At 36.6% G+C, this 24018-nt stretch overlaps 1 protein-coding gene across 1 annotated transcript; it reads left to right on the forward strand.

Moving 5' to 3' along the window:
- The first annotated feature begins 11574 nt into the window (after window positions 1-11574).
- Window positions 11575-12231, forward strand: LOC129243520 (IQ motif and SEC7 domain-containing protein 2-like). The gene has a single exon (XM_054880591.1). It carries the CDS (start codon window positions 11575-11577, stop codon window positions 12229-12231), a length of 657 nt encoding a protein of 218 aa, XP_054736566.1.
- The last annotated feature ends 11787 nt before the right edge of the window (window positions 12232-24018 follow it).

Genomic DNA, 24018 nt, shown 5'->3' on the forward strand with positions numbered 1-24018 from the left:
TATTTGCATTGGTCCAGGTCACCCTTTTTCGGGATGGTAATGATTATGCCCTCTTTCCACTTGCCAGGAATGATGGCGACTGTCCACACTGATTGTGTGATGGGATGTAGCGCGTGGGCAATAATGATGGCACCATATTTGAGAAGTTCGGCTGGTAGATCGTTCGGCCCTCTGAGATTTCCTCAAAGAACGGGGTATCTATGGATATATCCCTATTAGGGTTATTTCTATGTGCGCTATCGTCTATTCGATAACGCTAACGTCGTCTTTGAAAAACTCCTCTAAAGGGTGAAATCGGGCTTCATCTGATGGTAGAATGCTACCAACATTTGCATTGATGAGGGGCACAACGGGAGTGAAACAGGGAATGCCTTTAAATTAAGAAGGCTCCAGTGAAGTAAAATCGGCTATCAAAATCTTTTTACCAAAAAAAAAAAATTCTAAATCCGAAAGCAGTGTAATTGCTTTAAAAATTGACAATTGAAAACTTTGGTAAGTCAAACTTTGTTTTTTCTTTGTAAGTCAAACTTTTTCTGCAGGCAGCAAACCATTTGGATGAGTTTAACAAGCAATGATTGAACTGATAACGCCCTAATTAAGTGAGATCAACTATCGAAAGCTTTGTCCAAATTTTCTACTTACACTGTGTTGTAACCAGCACCTAGTTGAAGTGGGCGGCATAGTTCAAGCTTCAGGTTAATAAAATGAAATAATAAATAATAAAATAATATAGAAATAAAATAAAAATAAATTTTTGCTTTGCACTTCAATATCTTAAATACCAATTATTGCTAATAATGTAATTTACTAAATTTTTATTGTTTTCATTACAAGTTGACGAAATGTGTTTGGGCTTTAATTCAGCTAAACCACAATCCGAGAAAAATTGCTCAAAAATTCCGTTCAGTTTTCATAACTTTTTTATTTGACAAAAAAATTGCATTCACCTCTCATGTGCAGAAAATGCGCAAAACCGTTATAGTTTTCCAATAAAATACACAATTTTACTTTATTTAAACAACATGAATTTCGAAGATGTTATAATCGCGCTCAGTGTTAATAGCAAGCTTTTTCTGTGCTTCACCAGCCTTCTGGTCAAACTTCGCATCATCTAGTAAAACAAATGGCAGCTTTCTTCGCTTGTGTTTTTTACCACTTGCAGAGCTTTCACTTAACTTTCGCGAGCTAAATCTCAAAAGCTTATTTCTTTCCGAATCGTTCGAATCACTTGTTGCCATGTCCGCTGCTATGGCAGATGTCGCACCGTTACCACTTTGTAGGCCCTGCAAAACACCTTTGATGAATTCGGTGCGTATAACAGTATCCGCATCTGCCTCGTCGGAGAGGTAAGGCTGTCTTAAGCCTATGGGAGCGTACGGAGCTGCATATGGCGGCTGGTAAAGCGACAACAATAAGGGATACAAATCTGGTTGTGCTTGTGAGATTTCGTCAGCGGCAATGGCATCATTCGAATTGTAAAGGTCTGCTAGAGTGGATGATATACTCGTATTATTGTTTGCTGAGGCTGCGATTTCATCCGCCTGAATTCGGTTAGCAAGTGGCAGAAGACTTAGCCAAAATAGAGTTTTTGGTTGTCCACCGGCTTTGGTGGTGGTGGTGGAGACGACACGTTGACCAAACGAACACGGCGCGGATAATATCGCTACACAAAGTAAGAGAGAAATTCGATTGGAACAACACATTTTCTTCGAAAGACTGCAATGCAAACAAAGAACTGAACAAAGCCACCCGTTTGTAGTGCTATTTATAATGATTGTTGGTTTTTGTGCAGGGTGGGCCATTCAGCTTGTTGTTGTGTTTCATTTTAAAAAGTAAAGTTAAATGCCTGCCTTACAAATTTTGTTAGTTAGCCTTTCATAAAATTCCAGACTTTTTGCTTGATCAAAGTCCGGGAATATTCAAATCGAATGTAGAAAATCGGAGCGCGCTGATATGCAAGTAAATATCGATATGATAAAGGTGCACTGAAAAATTGGGTTGACAGAATGGAAATTATCATATTTAAAACAAACTGTGTGGCCTGATGGCAAATTTTTCTGAAAATTATTTTATAGGCTTGAGTATGATAAGAAATAAACTGAAAAGGTTAAAAGAAAAAATGTTTGAGATTCAATGTTGAAAATTTCGTTACAGAGTTCTTAAAAATAAATATCTACTGTTATTTTAATATTATTCAAACTTTTGTCTTTTTCGTAATTTTTATGATAAAGTATTAACATATACATTTTTTTTAATGTTTCTTTTTTGGATAAATATTAATATATAATTTATTTTTAAGTTTTTAGAATAAAATTTACTTAGTTAAAAAAAAATCTTTGGGAAAAAACAATTTTTATAAAAAAAAATATTTTTAAAGCAAAATATAAATAAAAAAGCTTTTCTTCAATTTTTATGAAAAAATATTGATAGATAAATTTTCGTTTCCATTTTTTAGGTGGAAAATATATATTTGAAAAAACATTTTTTTGCAAAAGGTGAAATTTCAACGATTGGGCTTCAAGTTTTTGTCAGAAAAAATATTATTATTGAAACAAAATACATATACAAAACTGTTTTAAATGATAAAATATACATATTTAGAAAAAAAAATGTGTCTGGAAAAAGTGCAAAGTCAATGGTTCGGTTTAAAAATTTATAAAAAGAAAATTTTTTTGCGATAAAATAAAAATATACAAAATTTGTTTTTAGTTTTTTATGGTAAATATACATAACTAGGAAAAAAATTTGCTTTGAAAAAGTGAAATGGCAAAGGTTCGGTTTGAAAATTTGTAAAAAAAAAATTAATTTTTAATGTAAAATATAAATGTCAAATATAATTTATTTTTATTTTTTTTGTATAAAATATTAATACATAATTTTCTTCTTATGTCTCTTTTTGGATAAAATATACATAATTAAAAATGTTTTTTTTTGGAAGAAATGAAATGTCAATGGGTCGGCGTAAAATTTTTATAAAATATAAATACAAAGCTTTTTTTCATTTGTTAGGATAAAACAATGATACATAAATTTTCTTTTTCATTTTTTCGGGTAAAATATAAATATTTGAAAAAACATTTTTTTTGGAAAAGGTGAAATGTCAACAATTCGGCTTAAAGTTTTCATCAGAAAAACATTTTTTATTAAGGTAAAATTTATATACAAAAATTTTTTTAATTTTTTCATGATAAAATATACATACTTAGAAAAAAAATTTGTCTGGATAAAGTTGAATGTCAACTATTCAGTTTAAAATTCTATAAAAAAAAATATTTTTAAGATAAACGTAAATACAATTTTTTTAAATTTTTTGGGAGACAATATACATCTTTTGGAAAAAAAAAATTTTTTGGCGAAAGTGAAATGTCAACGGTTTGGCTTAAAATTTTATAACACAAAATTTTTTTCGAATAAAATATTTATACATAAATCCAAGTATATACCTATGAAGCGAGAATTTTTTTCAAATTCAAATTCAATTCAATTTCAAACGTTTATTAACAAAAAATGGTTACAAATTCAATAATTTCAAAATAATAGCCATCGCTAGCGACACATTTTTTCCCATCTCCCAGGCAATTTGTGGATTCAGCGCCAAAAAAAATTGGCCGTCTTTGGCCGCAAACCAATCATCGAGCCATTGTTTAGCTTCTTCGTGAGAATTGAAGCGCTGCCCGGAAAGTGCGTGGCCCATCGATGCAAACAAATCATAATCGGAAGGCGCCAAGTCTGGTGAGTAAGCCGCATGCACCAGCGGTTCCCAATCGTACGTCTCCACCAATTCCCGGGTCGCTCTTGTTCGATGTGGCGGTGTACGTTTTCGGTGTATAGAGCTGTTCAAATCCCGTCACTTGTCGTTGGTATCGTGCACCGTCAACTGTTTCACCTGGTTTTAATAGCGCGTACCAATCATACAGAAATTGCCTTGCGGTCGAAGTGATTTGGTTTTTGCATACGCTCGTTTACGCTTGGGATTGGAGAAATAAACCCATATTTTATCACCTGTAACGATTCGATGCAAAAAAGACTTCCTTTTGAACCGGGAGAGCAGCATTTCATAAGTGGTTCTTCGGTTCTCTTGCTGCCTTTCTGACAGTTCATCCATCTTCTGACCTTTAAAATCATGCTCATGTCTTTCAAACGTTTGGAAATGGTTTTTTGGGTCACTCCCAACTGCTCTGCCATCATTTCTTGCGTTTGACAATCATCCATATCCAACAATGCTTGCAATTCGGCGTCCTCAAACTTTCTTGGTGGGAGGCCACGGTCCTCGTTCTCCACCTGGAGCACTACTTAGAGCAAGTTCACCATAAACTTCTATAAGCATTTGATGAGTTTGAGAAGCGTTTTTTCTTCAATTGATAACAGAAAATCAACGATGTCCGCAAATCGTAGTTTGAAGGCATGAAATTCGACATTTTTAAGAGCGACAAAAACGCATTGTTGTATGAAACGTAACAAACAATGAACTGAATATTGTTGACAGATGACAGATGAAAAAGCAAGACATTTGGGAAGGTTTAAAAATACTCCTAGCGACATCTATGGCCTAATAGCTGAAAGGCTCATTTCATAGGTATCTACCTGTAAATGCATAAATATATTAATTTTTTTTGGCAAAATATAAATATTGTAAATAACATTTGCTTTAATAATAAAATTAATAAAATTAAAAAAATAAAATATATTATATTTAAAAAATTTTTTCGAAAAGGGAAATGTCAACGGATCGGTTCAAGTTTGTATTGAACCAAAAGAAAAAATATTATTTCTGAGTTAAAATATTAATGCATTCATTTAATTTTAATTTTTTAGAACAAAATATTAATACATAAATTTTCCTTGATTTTTTTTATGTTTTTTTATAAATACATAAATTATTTTTGTGACTCGTTAGGGCAAAATATAAATATTGTAAATAAAATTTGTTTTTTACATTGCGATAAAGTATTAATACATAAATTTGGGCTTTCTCTTTGAATGTTTTTCGAAAGAGCGGTTTCAACGGTTCGGCTTAAAAGGTAAAATAGAAATACATACATTTTTATTTAATTTAATTTTTTAGAACAAATTATTAAGACATTTTTTTGTTTCATTTTTCAGGATAAAATATGCATTCTTCAAAAAAAGTTCTTTTGGAAAAAATTTTGCAAAATATTCGATTTTTTTTTTAAATATGTTTGGAGACTTTTTTTGAAAAAAAAAATTTTTTTTGGTCAAACCTCTTAGGAACAAATTTCTTTTCGTAATTTTTGAAATTTTTTTTACACTTTTCAGGATAAAATATACATATTTCAAAAACATTTCTTTTGGAAAAAATTGTGAAACATTTTTGGAATTTTTTGTGGAAACTTTTTTTGAAAAAAAAAAAATTGTTTGCTCAAAACGCTAAGAAAACAAATTTCTTTTCTTAATTTGTGAGTTTTTTTTTCATTTTTCAGGATAAAATTTACATATTTCAAAAAAATTTCTTTTGGAAAAAATTTTGGATATTTAAAAAAAATTTTTTTTTTTCAAAACTTTAAGGATACAAATTTCGTTTCGTAATTTTTGAAAAACTGCCTCTTTGATTTTTTCAAACTTTTTTTATGTCGAGTCATGTTCAAATATGTTCAGCGAACTGGAAAAAATTCAATGCTAAAAACTGATCTAGCGAAGCGCTTTGCATACATAAATACATATTATATTCACCCGCAAATCAGCTGAAGCCACACTATGCACACGGTATTTGAATATAATACGAAAAGTTTACGGAACCCACTACGAAACTTCCAAGGATTGCTGAGGATAATCTCAGCTAGTACGAGTAATAACAAAAAATTGGAAAATAATTTGAGAAGGGGTGTTTTTTTCAAAAATTACAAAAGTGGTTGTTTTCCCAGAAAGTTGGTACAAAAAAGTTTAATTTTTTGATGAGGAAGACATTTCTTTTAATTGTCAAATATTATTCTAAAAAATTAGAAAAAACACTGATAAAGGAAAAATGCACCGAAGATATACCACTTTGGAAAACTCTTTGCTAAAATTTAGAACATTGAATAAATCTCGAAATTATTACTTTTTTTAAGTATTTTTCAGTTAATTTCTTATTATATTGAAATCTACAAACACTAGGTACCAAGTTTTAGAGGAACGGATATCAATATCCAAAATTCTTGGATGATTTGGAATCTCTCATGCATGATTTACTAAATTAGAAACGAAACACTGTATGGACCACCCTGTATAACTAGTATTCGGAAGAAAGCTACTGTTTGGGTGACTAATATAAACATTTTAATTTGTACAGGCTGATAGAAAAGTATTGAATGCTAAACAAAGAAGAATGTGAATTAAGAAATCTGATTAATTTTTCTTCCTTTTTTTTATCAAAATAATTAAGGTCAAATTCAATTCCATTATCCTCGTGATTTTCCAATAATTGTAATCATTCACCGCAATGTTTAGCGTAAACTCTGCAAAATAAGCCTCCTCAGTTTTTTGTTAAATTGTTAAAAAATGCGACACTTATAGCAAATGCTTGATTTCTGACAATAAAAAATAGTTCTGGTTCCCTTGCACGCAGTGTGATCTGGATTTAGGTATAATATAGAACCTGCAGGGTTAATCAAGTCAACCTAGTAACACAAAATTGAACCATTTGCACATTCACACTTGTTATTTTTCATGTTAAATGTGTGCGAGTATATATATATGTATAATATCTATTCTTTTTTTAATTTTTTAGAAAAAAAAAATTTTTTTGGGAAAAGTGAAATATCAACGATTCGGTTCAAAATTTTATACAACAACTTTTTTTAGGATAAAATATAAATGTTGTAAATAAAATTTCCTCTTTTTCATTTTTAGGATAAAATATATGTTAAAAAAAAATTTCTTAGGAAAAAGTTAAATGCCAACGGATCGGTTTAAAAATTGTATTAAACAAAAAAATTTATTTCTAAGGTAAAATAAAACATACATAATATGTATATTAATTTTCATTTTAATTTTTAGAATAAATATTAACACTATTTTTTTATTTTTTGGGATAAAATATACATAATTCAAAAAGAGTTCCTTTTGGAAAAAATGTTGGAAACTTTTCGAAATTTTTTAGAATTTCTTTTTTTTTAATTTCATAAAACAAAAATTTTTAGGATAAAATATAAATATTGTAAATAAAATTTGTTTGTCACATTGGGATAAAATATTAATACATAAATTATCTTTTTATTTTTTAGGGTAAAATATAAATAGAAAAAAAAATTTTTCCTTGGAAAAGTGAAAGAATCGGTTTAAAATTTGTATCAAACATACAAATTTATTTCTAAATAAAAAGTAAAATGAAAAATATATATAAATTCTAATTTATAATTTTTCAGAATAAATATTTTTTTTTTCATTTTTTAGGATAAAATATAATACATATTTAAAAAAAAAATTCCTTTGGTTAAAATTTTGGAAAATTTGCGAAATATTTTCGTTATTTTTTTTTTTATTCTGAAAAATTTTAATTTCTTATCGTAATTTTTGAAAAAAGACCCCTTTAATTTTTTCTAGCTTTTTGATTGTCAAGTGTACATTCGCTCAATGATTTCTGGTGTTCTTACACCCAGTTTATGCCCATTAAAAGGACCCGGTGGTCTAGAAATTTCAAAAAAACGAGTTTATGTTTTTTCAATGTTTCGAAAGTAGAGTATCTGAAGAATATACTGTGAAATTTTCATGTGGAAATTCCCTATATTATAGCTTCTACAACCTATTAACCAGGTAGAGAGCGGTCCGCGCGCTCCTGTACCTCCAACTTTATACTCATTTATCTCGAAACGACTTCCTTCGGCCCGGTGTTGTCAAACAAAAAAGTTTTAACCGGATCGTCTGAAATTAATATGTTGTTCACAACATCAATGGCTATCGCGCGTATTCTTTTTTATAAACAAACTGAAAAAAGCTCGATTTTTAGAGTGTCAAATTCAAAACCGCGCTATTTGTCAATTTTTTTTCTTTTTATTGTAGTACGGGACAGTCGTACTGATTAATAATTTTTGGGTTTTTGTGTCTCAGATAAATAGAAGAGCCAAAATGGACAACACCATCCCTGGACCTGGATCATCATTTTTAAAATTAAAAAAATCTTTTTTTTTTTGTATGTAAAAGAAGTGAAATAAAAAGCCTAAAAAATTGGAGTATCGTTTTTCATTTTTTATTGTAAAAAAAAAAAAAAATTCTGAAAATAGTCTAAATTTTTGAGCTCTAGACCACCGGAACTCCTTAAACCCTTCATATGCAGTAAGAAATAAAAACGCAGCTTTCCTTAGCAGTTTCACAATATTTTCCATGAGTTTTGGCTCCTGGCAAATCTTCCAATACAAAGAAATTGAACACTGCTCGATACTCAGTCTCGGTAACATACAAAACTTACCCGACATGTCAACTTCAAATGGGTTTTAAGCAAAGAGTGAATTGACAAATGGAAATAAATTCTTTTGAGAGTTCAAAATTATTGAATTTTTGAAATGGCTATACTGATTAGTACTTTATGCTTTCAATACTTTTCAACCAACCTGTATTTTATTTGCCAAACTACTATTTTACTAACCCAAATATTGGCAGGCCAATGACCTAGAATTACTAATGAATACAAAAGCAAGAAAATTTGATTCAAATTCGCATTTTATTAATATGAAGATCAGACACTTGTGCAGAAGGCTTATCAAAGCGCCAGAAGAATGAGACAGAGAGAGAATGTTAACGTAGGAATGAGTTCATTTACATAGAATTCAACACAATTCATTTGAATATCATAAGTTCAATTAAGAAGAAAGAGCAAAAATAAACAATCAGGTATTTTTAGATTTTTTTTGTTATACTTACATAAATACATACATACTCCTATTTATGCTAACAAAAGCCGCTAATCCCGCTAAAGTGAGCTATTTTGATATTTAGTGCATATTTTATTCTAACGCCTTAGCATATTCAGCGTTCTTCTTGTTCATCACACAAATTGTTTGGTCGCACCCGCCCATTTTATATATTGGGGTGGGGAATAAGTTCATAGCGTTTTTGTATTTTTTATTTATTTTAGGTTAGGTTAGGTTAAATGGCTACCCTAGCTTAGGGGGCACTTGGATAAATATTGAAAATTCGTCCGTTGTCATGCCATACAGAGGAGAGCAGAAAGGAGAAGGGAAGGAAGAAGGAGCCTTGGGATTAGAGACGATGATGACCATGCATTCTACGACGACGCCGACGGTGGCTGATTTGCGTTCGTAGATAGCCGCAACAAGCTACTGATAAACTCCACCAAATTTATGATATTTAGCAAAAATATTTGAGCCTAGATGTCTAAATCTTTGCCAGACGAGAGCAGGGTAGCTGAGAAGAAGGTGTTGAGATGATTCCACCGCGTCCTCCAGACAGCTTCTGCAGAACGGACTTGAGGCAATCCCAAGTCTCACGGCATGAACACCTAATGGACAATATCCGGTAAGGATGCCCACCAAATTTGAGATCTGGGGCTTTGTTAGCCTTAGGAGTTTCCTTGAGCGTCCCCGACCTACCTGTGGCCAGAAGGATCTCGCGACCGTGCACGTTTGCGCACTAGCCTAGCGCTCGCTGAGTTGACTCGAGGCCCATATTTTCAGGAGCAGACCACAGGTTCTTAAGGGAACCTCAATTCTCTCATTTCGCGACGAAACCGTCTCCAAAGTTCTCTGTCTAGCCAGCTCATCAGCCCAGCAGTTTTAGTCTATGCCGCTGTGACCAGGAACCCAAGTCAGTCTGATGTCGAAGTATTCGGATGCAATCGAGAGAGAAGCCTGACATTCCCCGACCAATCTCGAAAGCACAAACAACGAGCCCAAGGCCCTTATTGCCGCTTGGCTATCGGAGTAAATATTTACTTCCTTAACGGTAATTACCGAGGTAAGCAACCAGTCCACCACTTCATTAATTGCGGATACCTCCGCTTGGGAAATACTACAGTGGTCCGGAAGCGTAAATACTCCCCCACGGGAGTCATCTCAAGCGCACCTACACCACCAACCCAATGGCGACGAGTTTGGAACATACTCCGAGGCCTGCCAGGGTTTTAGCGGGACGGGGGCAGTCACGACATTGGCCCACCAGCCACTTCGGTTGAGTTTCACCTCAACGTACTCAGGTGGCAGAATGCCGCAACCACCAGCTCAGGAATAAAAGTTCAGGTCCAGAGAGTATAAATGTAGCCAAAGAGAATGTAGGGTCATCTCCATTCAAGTTTAAGGCCGTTAAGGCCGCAGATCATTTGGCGTTACCCAGGGTGCACCACGCGGTGGCGATCTGCCCTACACCCCAACGATTTACAACGATTTGTTTGGTAAAGGATAAGTAAGTATTCATTCGATAGAACTCTTTCTGCTCTAAAAAACTATGTTAATTGTATTTTTGAGTTATTTAATTTTTTATTAGTTTTGAGGCTGAGAAATGAAATACCCAGGAGTTAAAAATCAACATATTCGAAAGCTGCTCTTCTTTGCTTTTCATCGAGAACAAAAAGCTACTGAAGTAGCCCGGGACATATCCGACGCTAATGGAGAAAGAGTTATAGGCAACTCTGCAGCATGAAAATGGTATGCAAAGTTCAAAAATGACGTCGCTGAAACGCCCAGCAACGGAATACGTTCCTAATTCGATGAAGAACGTCACAAAACACTTCTGAAGGAGAACCAAACAGGTCGCCAAACCAGTCATGAGTTGGCGGAAAAAATGAATTGCAATCCCATAACGATTCTCAATCACCTTCTTTCAACGGGATTTATCAAAAAATTAAGAGCCTAGGTGCCTCACGAGCTCTACAAAAAAAACAAACAAGAAAGTGGGCTTCAAACTGCTTCTCAGCATCTCGCCCGCCATCGAGCAAGACGCGGTCATAAACAGCGATTTTTGTACTGAACAATTACGGGAGATGAGAAGTGGTGTCTGTTCATCAATTTGGAGCAAATGAAGTAAAGAAAAAAGTGGGTGGCTTCAGGAGATACGACAAAGCCGAGAGTCAAGATGGATCTTCGTCCAAAGGAGATTATGATATGTATTTGATGGGACTGGGAGGGCAATATGCACTGGGAAATGCTCGAAAAGAATGCCGCGGTCAACAAGAAGCTTTGCATTTTTTCGGCTCTTTATATGCATAGCAGGATATATGTACAGCGACCTTAATATTATGTATAAATATATTCTCATATAAATACGAAGATTGGTTATTGCCTGCCGAAATAATCTTTTGATATTTCATCTTCAAGTATTTTGTATAGAATTCCATTACTTACACACTAGCAACTGATCAGTCAGCCACTTTCAACATAATCTCCAAACAAAACAAACATTAACACAAAGCCAATAAAGCGATTTATGAAAACTAGCGCAAAAACCTTTTCATTGACGGGCCAACCGTTAGCCGCTCATTCTATAGAAAAGTTCTTTTATTTGCCATTCACCTGCATTCAAACATTTGCGCTCATATAAATATGCGACATTATCAAATTCGATCAGTTAGTCATACTATTGCCACCATAAGTGCCACCAGTGGTGAACTTTGCTGAGATTAACGAAATGTGGCAGAAAATTTCATTACGCGTTCTTCTAGTGGCGCTGCTTTTAAATGCAGTGACAAGTAAAAATAGTCGACATTCAGCCAATGAAGAGGACTCACCAGATCAGTCGCGCAATGTTGGATCAGTACTCCTAAGGCTGCCGAGCGTTCCTAGTGGGCGCGATCTAAGTGCATTTTTACAGCCAACCAACCCGCCAAGAGCATCTGCACATGATCACCATCATCACCATCATCATCATAATGAAAGACCGCCAAGGCCACCTAAACGTCGACCACATCATGGCGACGATTGCGATGACGATGAATATGATTGTGATGATTATTACTATCCTAGACCACCATGGGTTTACAGATATCCATGGCCCTATAATCCGTGGTACACTGCGCCACCCGCATCTGCACCGGCACCAGCACCAGCACCAGCACCTGCACCAGCACCACAATATGGATCTGGTGCATATCCACCAAATTATGGATATTATGGAGCTCAACCTTTTTACAATCCTTACTATGGTCAACCGCAATACATCTTTTACAATAACACATATTACCCCGTCGCACGAACATTTCGTAATACGCCGAGACTTTACAACGACGTGGAAGCTGATAGTGAAGCCTTAGATTATGACATGGATAATGAAGAAGAAGAGGAGTGAGACCAAGCATGCAATTGTGATATATTTTTTAGTTAACTAATTTTTCTATCTGGACAAAAGTATACTCAAATTTATGTTAATAAAACTATAAGATGATTGAAAATAGTTTTGTGATTGAATGTGCAGTCAGGAATTTCTTTCAGATTCTGTTTATGGCCTAAAATGTTCGGCAATGAGTTCGTATGGACAAACTTTACTACATTAATTAAGTTAAGTTGATATTGAAAAGGTTTTAGAAAGATAAGTGCAATTTGACGATGCATTGAAATACAACAAACAGTTGGCCCTTTTGGGGTGTTTGGCAGATGATTTTTATGAGGATCTTTTCCATGGCAGAAATACACCCGGAGGTTTGTCGTTGCCTGCCGAGGGGCGACCGCTATTACAAAAAAACTTTTTCCATCATTTGGTGTTTTATTCACGGAGTAACCAAAGGTGTCTTCAACGACCGCCACATGACAGCATTGAGACAGTCAATAAACGGCATTCACCGGCAGACCGTCACCACCTTCTTAAGCTCCGCCCTGTGAATGCTGTAATCGGAGACCAACCACCACCTATTGCAGATGAGGAGCTCCAGCTTCCCCGTGAGTCACGCGTAACACTGGCACAATTACGTTCTGGATACTGTAGCAGGTTAAACTCCTACTTATCCAGAATTGACCCCGACATACCAAACAAATGTCCGGCATGTGAAGATACTCCGCACGACACTAACCACCTCTTCACATGCCCCCTTAAACCTGCTTATCTAATACCCCTCTCCCTCTAGACCCAACCCGTCGAAACAGTGTGATTCCTGGGCCTACCTTTAGATGAGCTAGACGAAGACGACCGGTGATATACCCTACACTGACGGGGCTTCTATTACTGTTAAAACATCAACAACCACCATATTACCTAACGTAGACCGAGTTGATTGCTGGTTACGGACATTCATAGAAGCAATTTCAGAAAATTACACACGAACAAGTCCCGTGGGGTCAAGTTCCATAATATTGGCAATTCACGTCAACGCTGCGAGAGAAAACCACAACCTCAATCCGTTCATGCTGAGCAAAGCCGCAAAAGTGTCACATACATTCTGTCAAAAAAGTACCGGGAGTTATTCAATAAAACGCAAAATAATTGTTTAATCATCAAAATTAATTTTGTCGCCTTCAAAATAGGCTGCATTTGAAGCAACACAAAAATGCCAGTCCAGTTATCAAAACACCTTTTCAACGCGTTTGAAGAGATCTTCTTCAGATCCTTCAGCGAATTCTCCTTACCGGCTTCTATCGGCTTAAAACGGCATCCGCCGAGTGGCAATTTAAGTTTTGGGAAAAGGAAAAAGACAGAGGAGGGCTAAATTCAGTGAATACGGTGGTTATTCGATGATATTTGTCGAGTTTTTGGTAAAAAAAGCGTTCACAAAATTAACGTTCTGAGGCGGTGCGTTATCGTGGTGCAAGAGTTTTGTTTCCACAATTTGGACCGTTTCCTACGCACATTCTCTCTCTCTCTCTCAAATGTCGCATAACTTCCAAATAATATTCTTTATTTGGCGTGGAACCATTTGGAATGAATTCTGAGTGCACAACGCCAAGATAATCAAAGAAAACGATTAGCATGACTTTCACTTTTGACCGACTTTGACGTGGTGTTTTGAGTTTCGGCTCATGTGGATAGCGCCATTCAGCCTCCTGTTGACCGGTTTGCATATCAAACTCATAAACCCATGTCTCATCATATAAGGTGCACTGGATCAACGTTGGGTCCGAATTGACTTGCTCAAGCCACCTTCTTCTCGTGAATTTTTTGAAAGAAATCCAATCTCTTGGAACGAGTCGAGCAGACACGCGTCTCATGCCCAATGGATGGTGTCAAATGTTGCGAATTGATTCGAGAGACACGCTAAGGACACGAGCTAGTTTCCTCAAATTTATATAATGGTTTTTCAGCACCATTTTCTTCACTTTGTCGACGACTTTGGTTTCATCCGTTGAATACGTTGATGGACGAACAGATCGGAACAATTCTTCCAGGACTTCTCGGCCGTATGCAAAAGTTTTACACCACTCGTAGACCCGTGTTTTTGATAGATCACCCTCGTCATAAGCTTTCTGCAGCATTTTCAACGATTCGTCACACGAAATCCCGTGCAAAACACAAAATTTGAGACACATTTTTTGTTCGATATTTTTATCCATAGTGAAAATCGCAGAGCACACCTGCGGTTGACTGTCATTAAATGCCAAAATCAAGATAATTGGCATATCAGCTCAAACTTTGCGACACTATTGAGGACAGTTGTACCAACATTCCAGCAAAAAAAAATTTAGGCATATGAGAAACGCGCGTTTTCTAAATGAAGAATAGTCGATATTTTTTTGACAGAATGTATGCATCAAAATATTTGAAGGAGTCAAAGACGTTGATAAAAAAAAAAATTTTTTAATTAATTTTTTTGTACTTTAATATTGAAAAGTGAGAAAGCCTGCTGTATGTAAAGTATTAATATACAAAAATATATATTTTTTCATCTGAAATACCCATGTAGGCCACTATGGTCTTGTCTGCCAGCTGAGCTATTCAAAAATGGCGGCGATGAGCTAGTAAGGCGCATGCATCAGCTCATATGCAAAATATGGTCGGATGAAAGCATGCCTGCCGATTGGAATTTAAGTGTGCTCTGCCCAATCCATAAGAAGGGCGATCCTGCAATTTGTGCCAATTACCGCGGGATTAGTCTTCTAAATATCGCCTATAAGGTTCTAGCGAGCGTATTGTGTGAAAGGCTGAAGCCCACCGTCAACCAACTGATCGGACCTCATCAGTGTGGACTTAGACCTCGAAAATCTACCATCGACCAAATATTCACAATACAAATTTTGGAAAATACCCATGAAAGGAGAATCGACACACACCATCTTTTCGTCGACTTCAAAGCTGCATTCGACAGTACGGAAAGGAGTTACTTGTATGCCGCGATGTCTGAATTTGGTATCCCCACAAAATTAGTACGGCTATGCAAGATGAAGTTGCTCACCTACGCTGGCTGGGTTATGTCGTCCGAATAGATACAAACGCTCCGGCTTTGATAGTATTCGATGCGGTACCAGCTGGTGGTAGCAGAGAAATTTGCTCAATCATACTTCAGTTTATATGAATTAAAACAGTAACAGATTTTCAGATATAGCTAGCAATAACCAAAAAAGATCTCTCAGGATTAAGCTAATTGTGTTTAAGTACATATAAGCGATGCATTTGAGATAATTTTGTGAAAGATAATTTCTCATTCCTAAGCAACGACAGGTGGCATTCCCGCTATTTATTTATTTATTTACTTCAGTCTAGAGAAAATGTTCTTACAGACTAAGTCACTTAATTAAATATGGTAAACAGATCGAGCCTAAATTTTACAATATTATCATTAAAGTTAATGATTTTACAATAATTGTTACACTGCATAATTAGTGGTATTATTAAAAATGTTGAATAAACGATTAGTTCTTAGGTTATAAAATGAAATATGGCTTTGAAGTTGATTTAATAACTCCTTACATTAACTAACTCGATATTACTATTAATGATATTGTAAGCAAATATTATTGAAAAGTATATTCCCCTACCATGTAATAACTGTAAGCCAAGTAATTTACGGCATCTTAATATTGGCAGCCCATTTTTAACAATGCCATTTTTGTGAAAATCTTTTGTACATTTTCGATTTTCCTCGAATGAACCTCATAGTATGGGTTCCATATTAGTGAACAGTACTCAATGCGAGATCGTACTAGAGAGATTCTAACGTTTGAGGGTCTTTAAAATCAGTGGAACTTCTTCTTCTTTAGGACTGGTAGCGGAGGCTAATCATTACCCTGTGAGAAATCAAATAGATTAACCAACGCAAGGCCCTATGCTCGCGTAAGGAGTGAACCAGGGGGGGAAAAAAACAAAAAAAAAATTTCATTAAAATAATTTCCAGTGAATTTTCATTGGCTCGCTGTAAGTATTTGAATATATTGAGCCCCACTGTGAAAATTTCTGTAACTACAGAATATGGGAAGTATTACTATTACGAAAAAAATCTGAAAGCGGTATTTTAGAAAGATTAAAAAAAAAATTACCAAAACAATTAATACAAGAAATAAATTTAATCCCAAAAAAAATTTTTCGGAAAGTAGATTTTATTGCAAAAAATTAAAAAAGCAAATATATAAAAATGATATATTAAATAAAAAAAAACCGAATATATTTGTCTTTAAACACTCTATGCCATAGCTTTCAAAATTGAATAAATTTCAAAATTATTGGATTTCTTTCTCAGTCGCAGCTAGTAATAAAAACCATTTGAGATTTTCAAGAATTAAATAAAAAAATTTCTAAAAAATTTGTAACAACAAAATTTTCAAAAAAAAAGATTTTGTTCTAAATAATTAAAAAAAAACACAAAAAATGTTAAAAGAAACGAAGATATTTGACTTAAAAACTCCAGGCCAAAATTTTCAAGACTGAAGAAATTTCAAAATTATTGATTTTTTTTTTATTTTTTATTTCCAGTTGTCTTCATATCATACTGAGGCATACAAATATACTTATCAATTTTTATAAGAATTTAGGGGACCCGTTGGAAATTTGAAAAAATCGATTTTGCGTTTTTACGATATTTCGAAGGTATAGGTCTTTAAGAATATACTCTGAAATTTTCAAGCAGAAATTCCCAATGTTATAGCTTCTACAGCCTATTAACTAGGTGGAGAGCTTTCCGCGCGCTTCTGTACCTCAAACTTTAAACGACTTTTTTCGGCCTGGTGTTGTAAACCCAAAAAAAAAAACTATTCAACCGAATCGTCCGAAATTTCAATATGTTGTTCACAACATCAGTGGCTATCGCCCATACTAGAATCATATTATAATTATAATTATAATTATTATTTCAATTACTTCGTATTTTTTTGATTAAAAAACTGAAAAAAGCCGGTTTTTTAGGGTGTCAAATGCAAAACCGCGCCATTTTGTCAAACTTTTTTTTTATTCTAGTACCAGACATGGAGAATGGAATAAGGAATTCTCACTAAACAACTTCGACACTACAGTCTATAGAGATGGCAGTAAAATGGATTGTTGCATTGGAGCTGCTTTATATTTTCATAGACTTAGAATTGAAAGATCTGTGCGTCTTCCCAATGCTTGCAGTGTCTTTCAGGCGAAAGTACTGGCAATTGGGGAAGCTTGTAGGCTACTAATCGAAGATCCCTCTTTTAAGGGCAATATCGCTATTCTTTCGGATAGCCAAGCTGCAATCCAGGCACTGGGTTCGGCTACTACAACCTCTAGAGTGGTGGAACAAAGCAGGAATAGACTTACCACCTTGAGCGAAAACCATAAAGTTACTTTAATCTCTGTCCCGGGACATCGGAGCATTGAGGGTAATGAAAAAGCGGATGAACTGGCAAGAAGCGGATCTGCCATGAATAACTCTCTTGCGGAATAGGTATTTACGCCATTAGGTGCAGTCAAGAATATAATTCCCAAAAATAACTCCGAATCGCGGACTGTAGGTGGAGAGACCAGACAAAATGCAAAATTAGCACAACGTTATGGCCGCCCTACAACCTCAAGCAATCGTCGACATTGATAAACATGAAACGACGGGACGCCTGGAGACTAACGGCAGTCATAACTGGCTTTTGGCCTATCGGAGAACAAGTCGCCAAATGGACATTCCTCACAATACAACTGTCACAGTTGTAAACAACCGGAGAAAAAGGAAACAATTTTGCATTTCCTCTGCGAATGCCCTGCCCTATGGAAGGACAGAATGTTACCCCTGGGTAAACCGCTGTTCGAGAGTCTGGAACAGCTGTCTGGCTGAGATGTCAGTAAATTGATAAGGTTCCTGAACCGCACAGACTGGATATAGTCATGCTGTAAATAACTGGCAAACAAGTTGGTAACGAGGATGTGGCAACAAAATGATGCGGAAGCGCTAGTTGGATTCTGGAAGAATCACCACTTAAACAAAGCAACCAACCAGTACCGGACATAGCCACAGTCATACTGATTAATAATTTTTTTGATTTTTGTGTTCCAGATAAATAGAAGAGCCAAAGTGGACAACACCGTCCAGTTCCAATTTTTCAGGAGGGTCAACTTTAGCGCCACTTTTAAAGTTATTACAATTAAAAAAAAGCATTTTTTTTTTCATTTTTGTATAAGTGAAGGCCACCCGCACAAATTCACTAATTACGTACAATTACCTGATGTTATATATTTGTTAAAGCTCAGCTTACGCTACTTTTGCCTACGAGACCAAGATCGAGCGACTTTATGATGGAGCATGCGCAGTAACAACCATTGCTCTCATACTTTACTCAAAACCAGTTTTGAGGAAGAACTAATGAATTATGAGTTACATGGCCTAGTGGAAAACGTTGGTGAAATTCCATCAAGCTGTGGTTTGATTGAGCGAAGCATTTAAGTAAAAGGATAGAATAAAGATTGACATTGAAACCGAAGGTTCAACTCGAGTTTTTATCAAGTTATTCAGTTATATAAAAGAAGTTAAATAAAAAGCCTTAGATATTTAAATATCGTTTCTCATTTCTTTTATTGTAAATTTTTTAAACTTTCAAGCTCTAGACCACCGGGAGCCCTTAACGACAATGTCCAATATACCAGGATCACTTGACAGGGAATCGCTCATTAGCTTCACTGTGGTTTAAGTAAACCCAAATTAGTTATTTAAAATACAGCGCAGTAATTCGAGAGTATTTAAAAAATCACTTAAGCACAACATTACTAGATCATTTTTGTCGAAAGTTATCCTTTGTTGTCAAGGGGTTTAGTGAGAGCCTTGGCACAATGCACATACATAGACACTTTGCAGATGAATAAGGAATAATCTTGTAACTTCAATTTATGTTTACCCCCTTTCAATAAGATTTTAGTTCAATCTTTCTCTAAACTTTAACTTAACAAAAGTATCAGTAAATTATTTCGGTATTCATATCAACGCATACCGGGATTTTTGATGCCTAAAAATTGACATCCCTAATACTAGCAAAATATGCGAAAAACAAATACGAAAGAAACGTGAAAGGGAAAGCCAAGCCATGGCACTCTCACTGTCGCTTTCAATCTGTGACCGCCGCGATTAGCCTAAAGAAAGTGAGTCGCGATTTTTAGTTTTATTTTTGGAATCCAACGCAAAGTTTGGTTTGACTTCGATAATTTGAATATTTTCAAAACAAATTAAATTTCTTCAAAGTTTGTGACAAAATGTTTTCGCATAAAATTTATATATTTCTACAAGGATTTTTAATATTGCTGGTTAGTTGCCAAACAAAATCCACAGCCACAGATCAAGAATTCTTGCGCCGTCTTTCTAAGTTGTCATTGAGTGAAATCAAAGGTGAATTTCGCATTAGCGAAGTGCAGAGTGCGCATCAGCGTTACAATGGCAGCGAACTATTGCCGCGCAATACCTATAAACTGGCACTTTTTCCATCGTTAAATATTGGCCTTGCCTACCAACGTGTGACGCACGAGCAACGACCAATGGCAGCGGCAGCAGAACTCAATCGAGGTGGGAGTGAAAAGTGAAAGGGGCGAGCGCAAGTGCGCGCGCTTAGTATTTGGAATTTTATGTAAATAATCATTATAAGTAAACGTTTATGTTGAAATAGAAATAAAAGTCACAATCTGGTTTTAAATAGAGAATTTTCTTTTTTGAACTTTGATTTTGGGTTCTTCAATTTACTAAAGTGAAAGTTTACAACCAAAAGGGTAAGTACGGTTTTTGCGCACACGCCCATGCTCTTAAAATAAATCAGTCTATTTGCTAAAAGTAATGCACACACACACATACACGAACATGCACACCCACACATACACACATACACATACACATATTCGAAATGTTCACTTAGTGGTCATCAAAGTTCCCACTTGCAACCGCACTTAACTTTTCAACGCCTTCGGCCACTTCCGGTTGGGCACTTTGCATTTCCTCTGATTTCCGCGCGATTTCCGGCTCCCCTAAATGTTCATCTGTTATAGTACAATAGTAGTGGTAGTAATAGTGGTTTGCGCGGGCACCGCTTTGCTGCTGAATATGACACCATTTAGAAATGTTCTAATTTCCGTCGATGTCAATGTATGCCACCAATTTGTCGTTGCAATATCCGCTTTCGAAGCTATGTCAGCGGCAGCATCATGCATTACTCTCTGTGATCGTTTGGCGTATTTGCTTTAGTGGCGTATGTGACAGCATTCGTCGCAACATCAGCATCCGTATCAGCATTTGCAGCTACCCAATTCACATCCGACATATCAGCAGCAGCTTCGATAGCCCCAACAGCTTCGGCAGCTCCAACTTCAGCAGCAACACCTACAGCAACTATGTTGTCGTCTGCTTCATCACCACCATTGTTATTGGCATCCGTATCTTGTGCGCTGACATTTTCCAATTCTGTTGATTTTGTCTCGATTTTCAATAGTTTCATAGCTTCTGCCCCCGCGCCCACTACGTAATGCAGCTCATCAACATCATCAGCAACGGCATCATCATCGCTTATATCACATTTATCCGTTGGTCTGTGCAAGTGTGACATTTGTGAGAAGCCATCAACATTGATTGTAGCATCAACGTCAGCTCGATTGTCAATTTTTCCAACATGCGCTGCTGCTGCTGCTACTCCTGCTATTGCTGCAGCATGTCGACCGTCGCTGCTATTATCCCTTTCATAATCATGGGTCACATGTTCATCAGCCATCGCAACGACGCCCACAGCATCACCACTGTCAGTTGGCTTAGTATTAGTCGTATTTTCACTGTTGACGCCTGTTGCCATACGCCTGTTGCCAACACTCGTTTGAGTGGCGTTCTTATCAGTTACGCCGTCACCTTGGAGTGGCTGTCGTCGGTTGGCAAGGTACCAGTACTCGTATGTTTTGTCATTAGATGTTGCTAAACTGATTGGTGATTGCACAAATGCTGTCACATCAGCAGCAGCATCATGTCTCACACGACTTTGAATGCCCGCAGCGGGTAATGATGCTTCGCTGTCTTCATGGCTTGGAGCATAGGCATCACCATCATAAATTTCAGACTCAATCCCATGCCTCTGCGCATAGAAATTTTCACCGCTTTCTTCTTCACTATTTTCAGTACTGGCATCATCATAATTCCCACCGCCGCTATCGACAGCTACGACCACACCTTCATCACTGTTGTTCTCATCCGCCTTGTAAACTGCGTTACTGCTGCTGTCCATAACTGCATGCCACCCCATTTGCTCTTTGTTATCTTTAGCTTCTGCTCCCTCTTGCTCGTGTTCAACATCCAGCACTTGCAATGTTTGTGAGCTGTCAGCGGCACTTGTAATTGTCAACTGCTCATGATTTTTTATTGTCTTCTGTTGAAGATTGTCAATTCCATCATCGGTAGTATCGTTTGTGCCGTGCACGGCCGATGTTATTGTCTCTGGCTGGTCGTGTAGTTTGATGTGACAGCTTACCGTGTAACTCACCGATCGTTCGAGCAACACACGCCCAGGTATTGCTGCTTTCTCCTTTCCATTTTCTATTTTATTTTCATTTTCATTTGCAGCCTCAACTTCAACTTCAATTTCGTTGCCATTTCCATTTTCATTGGTTTTGTTGTATTGTTCACTTTTAATTATCCCCGTTTTGCTGCACATCACTTCCGGCATTTGCTCTCTCATCAGCTCGCCCTTAACTCCCACTGCTGCTCCATGCTTGTTCTGTTGCGGCCAATGTGTTGCGCTGATGTGTTGTAATCCAGTTGCTGTAGTTCCCCAAGTCGGCATATCATTTGTGCTCTCAGCAGGCAGTTGACCATCAGCATAATTGGAGTGGTCAGCGTGGATAGATTCCACTTGCGATTCATTGGTTTTGTCTATATTTTCAATTTCCTTTTTTAAACATTGTTCAATTGCCATTTTCAGATACTCTAAATAGTTTGTTTGCTCATTTGCAGTCGGTTGTGAATTGACTGGCAATGATAATGCGCTTGCGACAATTGCAGAAGTTGTTGCTTTTGTTAATACAGTTTTTGTGGTTTTAGCATTTGCAATCGCTTCCTCTGTTATTGATGGCCCATCTTCTACGTATTCACTTTCCTCGCTTTCAACGCTTGCGACCGATTGGTAATCCGCTGGCATTGATTGTTCGTTAGCCCCCATTAATTGTGCCTCAACTGCATTTTCTTCTTGCTCTGCATACTCCTCTTCATATGCTTCTTGACTGTACGGCGTTTCTATAGCTTGATTTTCGTCGTAGACTTCCTCATAGTTTGCTTGCTCAGCTGAGCTACTTAAATTTGCATAGTTTACGAAATAAGCCTGACTTTGTAAGATCGTATAACCAGATCCATAACCGTCTTCCTCGGAGTCTGCCGCATCAGCTGATTCACCATCAACTACGACATCTGGTCTTTCATGTATTTGTGTGACTGGTTCGCTAGCCTCAAAGTGTGAACTCCCACTCAGCTTCGTGGGCTCTATTGACTCAGCGCTCGCGCTCGCTACCGGAGTTATTTCATAATCGCTCGACAATTGTTGCACCACACTTGCAATGGGTATGGAGTATTCGTCAAAAATTTCAGTTAGACGCGAAAAAGCGTCCTCTGCATTGAATGTTAAGATAGAGAGCTGCGGTGAACTCGCGTAATTTGCTAGCTCTGAAGCATCCAGCGCTGAAACTGCAGCGGTTGTGCTTGAGTCTGAATATGCAGCATCCACTTTTGTGGCACTAGTGTTTTTGAAGTCAACTGGTTGTGGCAAATTTGTTTCCAATTTAAGTGAGATGAGGTCCATGTATGGCCTAGTCAGGCTTGTATTGAACTCATATTCATTGGTCTCAATCTCTTCTCGTAAGGGTTCGCTAAATTCAAGGCTCGTATTATTTGAAGTAGCATAATTTAATGTAGTTTTATGTGCCGCAACCGCAAATGGTTTACTTGTAGACTCCTTGAAAACTGCCTCACTTCCAGCAGCTGCATCTGCAATGCGGCTGTTCTGCGTTGAGGCTTCTATCTTACTTAAATCGGCGTTGGAGCTATGCTGATTTGTCGAAACCTTAGTAGAGTCGAAACCAAACTCGCTCGTGTCTGCAACAGCTGCCTGCTCATTAGATTCATTGGGTTGACGCAGAGGTTTGGGTAGCTCCAAACTCTCATTAGACGATGAGATATGATGCACTTTATTATTGAGTGCTGGTAATACTAACGGTTGAATGGCAGATTTCATGAAACTGTCTTGTAATTCTATGCCCGCAACGCCAGCCGCTGTGGAAACATTTTGATGCACTTTCTTTGTTGTCACTTCTATGACATTTGAATTACTAGTGGCGTGACTGAGACTCTCATGTGGCTCAGTATGGCTCGGTGCAAACTCGCTCGTATATGAAGCAACTGTCTCTTCATTAAACTCAATTGCTTCACCTGGAGATATAGACAGCTCTGAGCTCACGCTCGCTTCCATTTTATTATGGTTGATTTCTGTTTGATTTGGATGCACTGCTGGTTTCCTATAGCCATCTTGAGCACCAGAAATTGTTACACTTCTTGTTGCGAATGTTGCTACTTTATCAGCGCCTTCGGTTCGCTCAATTATATTAACGTCGCCTTCATCTACTATGTCTTGCTGCCTTTTTATATTCTCTGCATTATTTTGTAAAAAGTCCAATTGTTCTTGGAGCGTTTCATTGCTACCAATATTCTTAATGTCCAAGCTCAAGCCCTCGATTGGGTGAGCGTCAGCTCCTTCAGCGGTGTTG

The sequence above is a fragment of the Anastrepha obliqua genome, chromosome 4, assembly GCF_027943255.1.
Source record: "Anastrepha obliqua isolate idAnaObli1 chromosome 4, idAnaObli1_1.0, whole genome shotgun sequence".
NCBI lineage: Eukaryota > Metazoa > Arthropoda > Insecta > Diptera > Tephritidae > Anastrepha > Anastrepha obliqua.

Bases quoted from the DNA above. Each gene is read 5' to 3' on its own strand.
- LOC129243520 (XM_054880591.1), top strand. From the start codon at position 11,575: ATGTGGCAGAAAATTTCATTACGCGTTCTTCTAGTGGCGCTGCTTTTA.